General features: G+C 48.1%; 1 protein-coding gene across 9 annotated transcripts in view; it reads left to right on the top strand.

The window, feature by feature from the left end:
* The window catches only part of MPDZ (multiple PDZ domain crumbs cell polarity complex component), an 856,387-nt gene that overhangs the window by 343,451 nt on the left and 498,896 nt on the right, over nucleotides 1-14,040 (top strand). For all 9 annotated transcript variants that reach the window (XM_086961394.1, XM_086961393.1, XM_086961386.1 and 6 more), the window contains one exon: nucleotides 7,189-7,566. In XM_086961394.1, coding sequence (XP_086817520.1) covers nucleotides 7,189-7,566 — 378 coding nt within the window. The remainder of the gene's footprint in view (nucleotides 1-7,188; nucleotides 7,567-14,040) is intronic.

Raw genomic sequence — 14,040 nt, 5'->3', positions numbered from 1 at the left:
TTGTACAATCCAGCTATCACCAGGAGAAGATTGTCTCTGCCTCCAATTCCCCTAGGGAAATGTTTAAAATTTTTAAATATCTGGTTACCCCCACTGGTCCTTTGACTGAACCGGTGAATGCACAGAAACGTTGTGATGAATTAGCAATTTTTTTTGCTACTAAGGTTGCTAACATCTATTCGCTGTTTCAGCAATTGGAGCCTAAATTACAATCTCCTCCACCCGCCCTTCAAGCTGGGTTGGGAGAATTCGCTCTGCTTGATTTATCCAATATGCAGCGACTCCTGGGGAATCCTAAGTATGGATCCCCGGCTGATGCTGCGCCCCACTCCATTCTTAAGTTGGTCTCGGAGACTGTCTCCCCAGTTATTCGGGATGTAATTAACTCTTCCCTTGCAACCGGGTTGGTCCCGCCATTATGGAAACAGGCAAGAGTTAAGTCACTATTGAAAAAACCTAATTTAGACCCCGAGGACTGGGCGAATTATCGCCCCATCTCTCTGTTACCAGGTATCGCAAACTTGCTGAAAAACATGTTAATACTATATTAGCAGCGTTTGTGGAGAATAATAAAGCCCTGCACCCCACCAAGACGGGCTTTAGAAGCAAGCAGGGCACGGAGACCGCCCTTCTTGCTGTAGTCGAAGAAGCTAGGAAAATCGTGGATACCGGAGGCTGCGCTGCTATTATTTTGTTAGATCTCAGCGCAGCCTTCGACACGGTAAATCACTCTATCATGATTCAGAGACTGAGTGATGTGGGTGTATCAGGGATTGCCCTTATGTGGCTGCAGTCTTTTCTCTCTGACAGATCTTTTGCTGTGTTCGAAGAAGAGGCTAGTTCAAAACAGATCCTTCTGCAGTATGGCGTACCCCAGGGATCCTCATTAAGCCCTACCATGTTTAACATCTACATGAGGCCTTTGGCTGATGTGGTACTTCTCTGGAGGGTCCAGTTGGTCACCTACGCTGATGATACTCAGCTGGTGGTCTCCCTCTCTCGGCTTGACACAGCCGACAATAACCTTATTTCCTGCTTGAGCAAAGTATTTGAATGGATGGATTCGTCCTCTCTTAAACTTAATGGTTCTAAAACGGAAATTATGATGTTAGGACACATGGCCCCAATTAATTTAGATCCTTGGTGGCCTAGTTGCCTTAGCCCTCCCCTTCTCCTAAGAAACAAATTAAGAGTCTGGGCGTATGGCTGGACCCTAATCTCAGTTTCCTAGAACAATCTCGTGAGGTTGCTGTCACCTGCTATGGCCTGATTAGACTGATAAGGAAGATCCAGTTTCTTCTTCCCTTTGAAGCCAGACGTCTCTTCATTCAGGCCCTTATTTTATCGTGTCTTGACTACGCTAATACAGTTTACCTGGGAGTACCTCAGGGAACTATCAAAATCTTACAGATTGTTCAGAACTGCGCTGCTCGACTTCTAATGGATGTCCCAAAGCAGAGTTCTGCTAAATGAGCCCTACGTCAGTTGCACTGGTTGCCAGTGCAGGAAAGGATTTGGTTTAAGGCCGTGTGCACTGTTCATAAGTCCATTACTGACTGACCGTCTTTGATTCAGCCTATATTTCAATTCTATCAGATCACCAGGTCTCTTAGACCGAACCATAACAAATTTCTGACAGTCCCTAGGATTAAACGGGCACGAATGGGTGGCCGACGCTTTTCACTTCATGCTGCCAAATTCTGGAACAAGCTCCCCGACTCAATTCGGTTGGATCCTAACTATCTCCGTTTCAGGAAATTGCTGAAGACCTTTGTTTTTCCCTGAACAGTGAAGAATGATTAGGTGTCTCAATGCGCTGGGAAGCCCTTGGGTAGCCATGCGCTTTATAAATGCGTATTCATTCATTCATTCATTCATTCATGACTTCAGTCCATCGATTTACTTTGACAAATGTCAGCCTTCTTTATGAGTAGCAAGGCTTTAAGTGGGCCCAGTCCCTCCGGGTCTCAGCTCCGGTCATTTTTTAGAATGAATATTGAAACTGATCCAAAAAGGGCCCTATATTCATGTCCTTAACCTTACTGGGAAAAAAACTGACGATTTCTGAACAATGAATGTAAGAAATCTTGAACTAATCCATGTCAGTGAAGTAGTTCCCGTCTATATTTCACGTTTTACTGAATTTTGCACTCCATTAGAGTGGTAGCTAATTCCCGAAAGTTTATTTTTTTAATTTATTTTTTGGTCAGCAAGATACACTTGTAAATTGCATGCTTTGAAATGAGTCGCCTCCAGGTGTTTATAATGGCTATGATTAAGACGGCTAGAGCTGAGGCTAAAGATAGTGCTTGTTCCTTTTAGTGCCTGTCAGTGGGTCCATAAGGTTTTCAGAATACATGGAAATCTTTGTCTTTCTGCAGAGTGCACACAGACAGGAATTGACAAATTCAATAGCTTCCACAGTCTCCCTGCCATAGTCTCCAAAAAATTAGTTTTGCCGCCCCCTTCCTGTTCTCCCACAGATTTGCGCTCTGTGCCTGTGTAACTCTTCTCTGAGCTAATGCATGTCTGTGACAGAAAAAGTCTGTTTGAGGCATGTGTACCTTTAGATACACGTACTGTGCATAATCCTGCCATCTAGTGTTGTGTACAAGTTATTTTTCTTTTAAGAAGGTCTTTTTGAGTCATGAGGTATTGTGACTCCTCCTCTTGCCGGTAATGCGCATTGCCATCGACTCCATTGTTAGATTGTTTTCTTCCTCCATCGGTATTCAGATGTGTGCTCTAGTTCAACACCATCATGGTACATTCTTCTCAGTTGACATGGTTTCTACCTCTGTCGATATTGTTATTGATCGCGCTCCTATTTCCCTTCCGTTCGACGACTTCTGATCGACCAGGTGGTTTTCCATCACTCTCTGGCCCACGTGGGCCTTTGCCCTTCAGGGCCATTCTCGGTACTTAGGCGTATCTCCTCCACCATGTTTACACTGTGATAGAACGGACGCCTTTCCACTTCTGTCCTCAGTGTCCTGAAAAATACCCTCAGACCTATCTCCATCAGGTCGGCAATCTGTGTCTCTCACCCGAGCACAAGAGGCTGATTGTGATGCTTGCTGCTCCTTCCATTTGAAGAAAACTCTTTGCGACAGTAGGACTTGACAAATCAAAATGTCATAGAGGAGCCGAGGCAACACACCAGGCCTTTATAGCACTGAGGACATTCAGGGGAACATTATGCACAAGCGTTGGTTACTGGCAAAGGGATCTTCTCCCCCAATGACCACCATGAGTACTGTACCTCCCCCACCTTGCCACTGACCCCACACAGAGCAACCCTTCTCAAAGGGCGAACAGTTAGTCTGGAGCACCGGAGACAGAATGCCGGTCTACCACTACCCTGGGGCCAGGGACGCCACCAACCTCAAACTTCAGTCGTGCCCCCAAAACACGCCAGCTTGGCACCTAAGAAACAATAGAGGCCGACTACATTGACATAGGCCGCTCCCGCCTTGAAGTTGACCCAACAACTTCAGCATCAAAATAGATTAAATCTTTGATGATGGCGAAAATGTACTTGATTCTATTCGTGCCGGTGTCAATGCGATCCGCAAGATCTTTGCACTTGGTGTTCCATATCTGCTAGTAGTAGTGTCTTAGGGCTGAAAAGATGTCCTTGTTTGTCGTGTCTTGATTTGTTCTACGTTTGCGCTCCTGTTGCTTGCATTGGCGTTTTGTTAGCCTGAGTTCCTCTGTGTACCAGCTGGCCTGTGGTTGGGCTCTTGCCAGTGCATTACAGTTGAGGGAAGCGAGGGTGTTGGTGCAGGCGGTGATCTAGCTGTTGAGGTTCTTGATCGCTTTCGGCAAGTTGCTGGTGTGCTTGGGTCAGTGTGGGAAGCGGGCAGAAGCCCTCTCTTCTTCTGTGATGCTTTTCCAGCTGCCTTGGGTGGTTTTGGTTGTGGTAAGTCTGTGATAGTGAGGGATGGTATGTTAAAATGTACGAGGGTGTGGTCTGTCCAGGTCATAGTTGCTGGCTTGTCAATATTGATGTTACTGAGAAAATTGTGTGCAATAGGTATCCGGTGGTGTGGGTGGATTTGGTTACATGATAGGTGATGCCAAGGTTTCTGCAGTTTTCTAGAGGGGCCATAGAGTTTGGAACTGTTTGGTATTGTAGGTGAAAGTTAAGATATCTGAGAAGGGTGAAGGTGCTGGCGTTGATGATGAGGCATGCAAATAAGTCTGTGATGTCGCAGAAAAATTGGTGTGGGGTCTTGGTGGCCTGTATATGAGCGTTCCACCCAGGGAGAAGTTGGCTGTAATGCGTATCTTGAAATTGAGATGTTCCATGCAGCTAGTGAGGTCGTCTGTGCTGCAGTTGATGGTATCTTTGAATATGATGGCGACTCCACCTCCGGGCTTGTGCTAATGGTCTTGCCTGGCAATCTTGTAGCTGACCGGGATGGCTGTAGTGGTGTCCTGTGTAGAGGATGGGGTTGCCATGTTTCTGTAAGAAAGAGCAACTCTGGGGCATGGTCATGCAGCAGGTTCCATATCTCTGTGGCCTGTTCGGTGAGCGAGTGGGTGTTGAGAAGCTTGCATGCGAGTGTGACATGTTGTGTGGGTGGTGTTTGATTTGTGGGAGTATGAGCAGGTGGCTAGTTTGTTTGTCGGGGAGCGAGATGGCTTCTTGGTGCTGCTGGTGCGGGATTGGAGGTGTTGGGTGTGGGAGAGTGCATGAGAACTTGTAGGAGGTGCATGCAAATGCTCCATCTATATTGTGTGGTGCAGTCTGGCAGCAGTGCGTGGAGTGGCCGCCCGGTTTGAGAGCATGCAAGAGCACAGCAGGGTAGTGGTTGTTCGGTTGAGAACCAGGGTTCCTGTCGATGGCCACAGCTCAGGCATGGATGGGTGCAGACGGGCTTGCCTTTGGGCGCAGCAGCAACATGCCCGTTTTACACATCTGTGCCGCAGCTGAAATTAAGTAGGTCCTGGGAGGAGTGCAGGGTGCTGTGGTTTACTGTGATCAGTAAACCAGTGATACCAATTCCTCTGCAGATGATTGATGGGACATTCAGGGATGTCCCTTCCTGGGAAATGAAGTCCTCTTGCTTGAGGACTGCTGTACTATAGGTGCACCATACTTGGTGCATTGCGCTTGTGTTACTGAATGTTACAGGAACATGTATGTTTTGCACTTAAGGGTTAAAGAAAGCATTGTTGCAAAGATGTATATTTTTGGGGTGGAGCAATATATTGTTGTGTGGCTGGTGGGTATTCATCCAAGAAGACAGTACTGCAGACCTCCGACAAATTTGGATTATGAAAAAATAGGTACTGATATAAATTTAGATCACTGACCACAAACACATCATTTGAAATTGTATGTTCGAGGCATGTGTGCTGTAGATACACATACTTTGCATACTCCTGATTTTTGCAAGTTTCGGTGATAGTGTGCATGGGCAGCAACTCAATTGTTAGATTGTTTTGTTTCCGCCATCGGGTTCGGACGTGGTTTGCTGTGCTCGGGGTCGAGACTGTTTGTTGGAATCCCTTTGGTTTGCAACCCACTTTACTCTTGTCAGTATTCTTTCGAATGTGCTTTCCCATCCTCCTCGTGTCGGAAACAGTTGAATCGACTAACCTCCCACCGCGGCCTTCGGGCATAGCCCATTCTTTCACTTCCGCTCGAGAGATCAACATCTAGTAAATCTGCCAATGGAACGGACTCTATTCCAATTCTGCCCTCGGTGCCACTTTAAATACCCGCGCACTAACCTTCACAAAGTCTGTAACTTGTGTGTAAACCCCCCCCCCCCCCCCCCTTGAGACCATCTGGGTATGTAGTGCGCTATATAAATTTTGACTTGATTTGTGCCTATCTCCAGAGCACAAGGAAGAAGACTGCAATGCTTCTCGCTCATTCTGTTTGAAAAAGACCCTCCGCGACCACCGGACTCAACAAAAAGAAATGAAGCGTCAAACATCAAAGAGATCCCCGATATCGTCAGTGAAGCTATAAAACAGGAAGAAATGGAAGCGTCCGCAGCGAAAGAAGAAGAGGTCTTCTCTGTCCAAGATTCAGATTCCAAGCTGGAGATAGAATTGGAGTCCCAAGACGTTCCAGCCGGTCAGTGTGCCGTGAGTACCAAAGCCCCTTTTCCCACTAAACATGTTTCCATCAAACATAAGGCTTCCGGGCCACCACTGCCATCCTTCTATGGAAGGCACTGAGACTCTGCTTCTAATGCCCTGCCCTCCGGCTCAGCACCAAAAGCACAAGTCAATGGTGTTCTCAAGGTAGCGGGTCAGCTGTTTGTTGACGGTTTTCTCGATGAGCTTTGCTGGGAACGGGAGCAGGGAGGTGGCCCGAAAGTTCTTGAGGTCCCTCGGATCTGCCTTGGGTTTCTTGAGCAGGGCGTTGATCTCGGCATGCTTCCAGCTCTCCGGGTGCTACAACGTGCATCTACAACGTGCACGCCTTAAAATAGGAGACTTCTTAGGTAACATTCCTATAGCTGGCATTTGTAAAGGTAAATGTCTACTCCACACACACATTTACTAAACATTACTTTGTGCATGTATTAGCACGTCAACAAGCCAATGTAGGACAAGCAGTGCTAAAACACTTTTTCAAACAACTGCAATGCCCCCTGGTTAGCCACCGCTTTGGATTATACTGCTATACAGTCTATGCAAAGCATGCGTATCCACAGCACACATGCCTGGAACGGATTATGTTACTTACCCTGTAAGCATCTGTTCTTGGCTTGTAGAGCCGTGGATTCACATGAGCCCTCCCTCCTCCCCAGACACCTATGTTTATTGCAGTTCTTATTACTTACATTATACATGCATGGACATCTCTCTACTACACTTATTCCATTCTTACCGTCTTGCGGGAAAACAATCTAAAATGGAGTTGATGTGTATGTGCACTATCACCGAAAACAGCTTGCAAATATCTGAACCCACAACTAGATAGCAGTAGTATTCAAAGCACGTGAATCTACAGCTCTACATGAAAAAACAAAATGCTTACAGGGTAAGTAACATAATCCTTGTCTTATTGCATTGAGCGTATTTTCTGTTATGTTGTATGTTTACCTTAAAGCACTACAAGTTTGCTTTTTTGCCATTATGTTGTCAATTTAAAAAATCCCTGATTTATTTTGATCAATATCTGATTTTAAACTTTGTAGTTTCTATTTTTCTTTCCTTCAGAACCTCAATGTAGAAATATCTGCAAATGGAAGATATTCGCCTATGATAATAAACACTGTAGAAGAACCAATGATCTTGGAGGAGGAAGCCACACTCGCAGCTCATAACTGGCCTAGCTCCGTGCATGAACTTGATTTAAGACTGTCCAGTAAGGATCCGTCTAATATAGATGTACCCCAGGAAGGGAAAGACAGAATATCCCCAGGAAGAATATTTGTCAAATCTGCAACTACGAAGAAGGATCTTTTCTTTGCTGACCTTATGGAAGATCAGTTAGAATGTGTTGCTCCTCCCTCGTGGTCTGAATCCCAGCTAGAGACGAACTTTCAACTAGAGCGCAAACTCTGTTCTGCTGAGTTAACTAATCCTGCTATAAAGGTATGCATGTGCCACACACTTACATATTATTTTCACAGACTTTTCTACTATCACTCAGTCCTTCTGAACATTTACTGACATTTTCATCAAAACCTGTGAAGTATTGGCCTTTACAGAACACTGTTTTGTGTAGAAAAGTCATGGCTAACTCAATGTGTATGAATTATACTGTCTTTCGCATGAGGTATTCTTTCTTTTCTCTATGACAATATAAACTGTAAAAGTAGTAGTTCTGGAAATAGAAATTGCAGTTGGTGAGATCTAAAGAGAGACAACAGCTCAGCATTAAAGAAATAAAATGTAAAACAGAGCAGTTGGTGAGAAAACCCAGATCATCATTTTGCGGAAATAATTCCGTAAAAGTTAACACAATCTTCTGAAAGTAGGCAGTCGTGCAGTGACAATATGAAAACGTTATGATAAACTTAACAATTTAGATTTAAATCAGTGCATACAAGGTAAAGAGTTGATAGTAATGTGAAAAGAACTTGTAAAAAAGTGTAGTGCATAATAAATAGCCCTGATTTCATAAACAAAATGTAAAAACGTAAAGTCTGTGATGCCTGTTGGTATGTAAGTTACAGTGAATATCTGCTGATTCCACACACATTTCTTAAGAACGAGCATGAGGGTGGCAGCTTTGTAAAAGAGATGGGGCATGTGAGGAGAGATGAGAGACCTGTCAGTGGAAGAGGTGAGTAATGGCCATGGCAGAAGGTAGGGTAGAGTATGATAAGTTTTTTTTTTTTTTGGAAGACCTTTATTGCACATTTTTCATATACACAGCGTTGTGCCTACAACCCACTGCTGGGGCCGGCCGCCATCAGAGTATCACATATATCATACAAGCTTGAGACCATACGTCAGAGGTACGAGTGCAGAAGTCCAGAAGTCTTAGCTCAGATAGGCACTACAGGAGATTCATATGCATTAAGTCCAACACTCCCATCGATTGCGGTCGTTTTGCCCCCATGTGATCTTGGTCTAATTTTCGGTTTTTATAAACAAAGACAACGCCAACAAATCCGAACCCCCCCTCCCCAACGTATCCTGATCATAATAAGTATTCCAAGACCAGCAGTCATAATATGATAGGGTAGGCAATACGGCAGACGTCTGACAGGGCATCCAGAGATAGGAAACTTTCACCACCTTCCCAGAACTCCCCAGAAGCTTTAGCGAGGCATAGTAAGGCATACCTGCATACCAGTCTCAGCAGATCCAAACATTCACACTCACACGAGCATTGTCTAGGTATTCCACGCAACACACAGTGCAGTCTTAACGTCATTCCAGAAGGACACCTCACTCAGCTTCATCCCCTCCATCAGACAAAGCAGTAACCACACTCTCGTCGCTGTCGGATTCTGTCAAAGACCGCATGTAAAGTGTGAACGGAGTCCATACATCCCTCGGGCGGGCCACCGCAGGCAATTCGTCATAGTAGCAGTTCAGTTGGTCCCTGCAATAGGCCATATCCTTCAGCCACAGTAGTACCTCAGGCGCTCTCCTCCCTCCCCAAACCATAGCGACCCTCCTCTTGGCCAATTGAAGCGCCAGCACCACCAATCGGCGCGACGGAGCAGCCACACCAGAAGCAATGCCCAAAAGACACAGGCGTACATCCAGCTTCACCTCAATCGAGGTGATGACAGTCAGCCTTTCAGTCACCTCCCTCCAGAAATCGTAGACACGGGGGCACCCCCAGGCCAGATGAATAAAGTCGGCCTCCTCGGCCCCACATCGGACACATTGAGCAATGGACCTAAGGCCATATCTCACCAGTTGGGTAGGCGTATAGTACCATTGTTGCATAAACTTATAATGTAGAAGGCGGAAGTTGCCATTGATCACATACCCCCCAGTCATAGCACAGCATTCATTCCACTCATCATCACTCAGCGGTTCCGGGAGACTCTGTCCCACCGTGCTCTAGCCAGCGCCGCCCCCCCGCCCTCATCTTCTTGTGCAGCCTTATATAGTTTAGATAATAATTTAGTCCTGTCTTTAACCGTATAGAGCAACTGCAGGGCACTTAGTGCCAGAGGTTCTTCCGGATAAGTAGAGTATAGATCACGCACGGCGGCCCGTAATCTAACATACATAAAGGTGGACATAGTGGCATTTGTCGAGTGGGTCGTCATCTCCTGAGAGGAGATAAACGATGCTCCCGGAAACAGGTCTCCCATGGTCTGTAGCCCAGCTTCCCGCAGGATCTGCAGCCCTCCCGGTTCTCCCGACACAGAAATATCTGAGTGATAGAGTAGCGGCATAGCCGGGGCGTATAGCGGTAGTCTACCAGCCCGTTTGCCCAAGCTGTGCCATGCAGTCGTCGTGAGTCGCACTGTGTCAATCTCCCCCTTCTCAAACACCGAATGTTTATTGGCGATCATAGCCCTTAAGGGGTATGGCAGAACCGCGCTTGCTTCCAGCGCTACGTGCGGAGTGTATGGCGGAGCTGCTATCCAGTAACTCGCGAAGTGCGCCTGCGCACACAGATAATAAAGCCTCATATCCGGCAGGGCAAACCCACCCAGATCGTATGGCTTGACCAGCACCTCCCAAGTCACTCGCGGCCTCTTGCCAGCCCAGGTGAGAGATATTAATAGGGACCTGAGCCTCGCAAAGAAGTGGGATTTCAACGCAATTGGGATGTTTGTGAAGAGATAAAGAAATTTCGGAAGCACCACCATTTTAATTAGCGATACTCTGTCCGCCAGGGTAAGCGGTAAGTGAGTCCATTTCGCCACCTGATCTTCCAGTTTGGAAATGGCAACGCCGTAGTTGGCCCGTATGACTTCCTGACAATCCCTATGCACCCAGATGCCCAGGTATCTAACCGACTCCGTCGCCCATTCCAGCGGGAATTCCAAAGGGACCCGATGGGTAACATCCGTGAGAGGTAGCACCACCGACTTGTCCCAGTTTATGGTCAGTCCTGAGTGTCGACCGAATTTAATGAACTCTCGAAGTATGTTTTCAAGGTGGAGTGCGGGGTCCCTGACATATAGAACCATGTCGTCGGCGTACATCGAGACAGCCAGCGATCTGAGAGGAAATTTCAATGCTGCATCCGCATACCTTTGCCGCAAAATACAGGCCAGTGGCTCCATCATTATTGCAAAAAGCAGGGGCGAAAGAGGGCACCCCTGTCGTGTCCCCCTCTGTATCGGAAAGGAGGAAGAGACATACCCATTAACCCGGACTCTTGCCGTGGGCGCATTATATAACAGGGCGATCAAGGATGTGAAAAAGAAAGGGACTCCCATCCGGTGTAGTACGGCCATCATGTACTTCCATGCAACTGAATCAAAGGCCTTGGCGGCATCCAGCATGACCGCCACTGCAGCCAGTTCTGGCTTAAGGAGATGCAGGACGGCGAACAGGGTCCTTAGGTTGTGAGTGGTGGACCGGAGGGGGATAAATCCCGACTGGTCAGGTAGTACCATGACCGGCAGGAGTAGACGCAGTCTCGTGGCTAATACTTTGGCAATTATTTTAACGTCAGTGTTCATAAGTGAAAGTGGGCGGTATGATTCGCATTTATCCAGAGGTTTACCGGGCTTGGGGAGCGCCACCAAGAGCGCTTCTCTCATGGTCCCTGGAAGCCGTCCGCATTCAAAGGCCTCCTCCAAAACCATTGCCAACCGCGGAATAAGCAAGTCTGCAAAAGTCTTATAGAATTCTGCGGGTAAGCCATCTGTGCCAGCCGCCTTTCCATTCGGGAGTGCTGCAATAGCATCCCTGAATTCCGCCTCAGTGACATGGTGCATTAGGAATTCCTGTTGACCCCTGGAGAGCCACACTAGTGCCACATCCTCCAAGTACTGTGTTATGTCCGCCTCTTCCGCCGTTTCCCTATGTTCATAGAGTTGTGCATAATGTCTCGAGAAGCAGGCGATTATACCTTCCGACGTGGTCACCACTTCTCCCTGATCCTCGATTTCCAATACAGAACAGTGCTTTGCCCAAGGATCTCGAATTCTATCAGCAAGCCCCTTACCCGGCCTACCCCCTTCTCCATAGTACCTGGCCGTAGCGCGTTTGGACAGAAATTTCACCTCCTGGTCGGCCAATTCATTATATTCCGTGACCTTCGCCCTAACATCCGCTAACAGTGTGATTTCCGCCCCCTCCTCCAGTCGGCGCTCCAGTGTCAACAGCTCCCTTTCCAGTCTGGACATAGAGTCTCTGATGGACGTGAGGACCCCGGACCGCAGCCCAATACATGCACCCCGCACTGAGACCTTAAAGGCCTCCCACACCGTGAGCATACTATCAACAGAGCCCACATTGACCTCAAAAAATTCCTCAATCACCTGCCGCAGGCGTTCACTCAACACTTGATCCGTCAACACTCCAGGTGAGAGTCGCCAAGTAAATGGAGCAGGGGCATGTGTAGGTATCTGCAGCTGCAATTTAACAGGGGCATGGTCAGAAAGCGTGCGGGGCAGATGTTCCACATTCATCACCCAACCGCTCACATCTCGGGTCAATAGCCAATAATCCAGTCTCGACCACGTATTATGCGCTGACGTGTAGCAAGTCCCCTCCCGTCTGCCAGGATTCCGCAGGCGCCAAACATCCACCAAGTGCAGTCCATGCATTCCCTCACACACTGCATCCATCGCTCTCTTACGTTCATGGGGCCGATCCTGCCTCCTGTCCAACACAGAATCTAGTGTAACATTCCAGTCCCCCCCACAGAGGATAGCCGAGGGCGGCAGGTCATACAGCTTGTTCCAGAGAGCAACGAAAAAATCAGGATCATCAATATTAGGACCGTAGACATTGAGAAGAGTGACCAACGTGCCACACAATTTACCCTGCACAACAATATATCTGCCATCCTGGTCCACTTCCTCATGCAGCACCTCAAACGGAACATTCTTTTTAATCAAAATCATCACCCCACGGGCATAGGAAGAATATGACGTGGCCCACCTCGCCCCCGCCCACTGTTTGCCCACCATTTCGGCTGCCGTGCCCTTTAGATGCGTCTCCTGCAGAAACACCACTTGTGCTCCGTGTCTGTTGAGAAAGGCAAGCATTTGTCGTGTTTTTTGCGGTTTATTCAACCCTCGCACATTCCATGTAATACACTTTAGGTTGCCCCCCCTATCCATATCGCCAAAGGTGTAAGCATCCCATCAGTGATTTCGTCCTCAGCAGCCCCCTCTTGGCAGACCCTCCCTCTCCCCGCCCCAGCCCGGAGACGACACCAGTAATGCAGGTAAGGTTCCTATACCCCCGACTGTGACCCCACTCGCCCCCCATGCAGTTCACAGACTCAGTCTCTTTGATCAGGAAAAACCACAACAACCCAACAGATCTCAACTTCCCTTCCCCCAACCCGCCACCCACTTCAGCACCCCCAATTTGCCAAAGGTTCCCCACATTTCCCCCCTTTGCAACCCCCAACAATGCAAACAACCACATTTTGGGGATCTCCCTTATCCGTGGACGTAGTGGCGCTTCACCCTCGCCAGAACTGACGAGAGCGCAGACCATTGCCGTTAACAACAACCCCAACTCCCCCACCCCCACCCACGGTCAGAGCATCAAAACACGGTAGTGTTCTTGTAACAGTACATTGCACTGGGCGCCCACGAAGCGTCCACACCTAAAGCGCAGCACCAAGAGCTCAGAAGCGCCACTGTATCCAGCGTGGGAACTCATAGTGCACAACGGGATCTCATTCAGCCAAGTCGAACCTGTAGAGAGCCCCCATTGAGGCGACCAGGCGGCATCAACAGGAATAATGTCAGCCTGATCGTCGCCCCCCCGCAGCTTTCAAAGCAATAGTGCTAAGTGGATCAAGTGCTGAAACGCCCTTGCGGCTCTCGATTATTAAAGAACACACCGTAGTAGAGGCAGCCCAGTGCATTCACCCGCAGTTCCCTCTGCACCAGGGCTAGCAGTGCAACTCAATTCAATCCTCCTCTTCCAGTCTCTCATCATCTCCCTCATGACGCCCCGGCGGTTCTTTAGCACGTTTTTTCAGTTTTTTGGCATAGTCCATGGCCGCCTTGGGTGAGGAGAAGATTTTGTTATCTGAGGGAGGCCCAATCCGAAGGCGCGCAGGGTACAACATGGCATAAGCTACGTTCTCGGCCCTCAGCAACTGTTTCACCGCAGCGAATTCTTTTCGTGCAGTCTGTACCGCCCTGGTGAAGTCGGGAAAAAACTCCAATTTATTGCCCTGATATTCAATGGAGCCCTTCTCCCTGGCAAGCCGCAGGATAGTGTCTCGGTCCCTGTAATTCAGGATCCTAGCCACAATAGGACGCGGCGGCGCTCCCGGTGGGGGCTTCTTGGCCAGAGAGCGATGTGCACGCTCCACAATGAAGATCCGAGAGAGGTGGTCAGCGCCAAAAATATCAACAATCATTCGTTCCATGTAGTCTTCCATGCGCCCCACGTTTGTGGACTCCGGCAGACCTGTAACGCGGACGTTGTTCCTCCTAGATCTCC

This window comes from Lissotriton vulgaris, chromosome 3_1 (genome assembly GCF_964263255.1).
Source record: "Lissotriton vulgaris chromosome 3_1, aLisVul1.2, whole genome shotgun sequence".
Lineage (NCBI taxonomy): Eukaryota > Metazoa > Chordata > Amphibia > Caudata > Salamandridae > Lissotriton > Lissotriton vulgaris.
The sequence above is the reverse complement of the archived record's forward strand: the minus strand, read 5'-3'. Positions and strand labels throughout refer to the sequence as shown.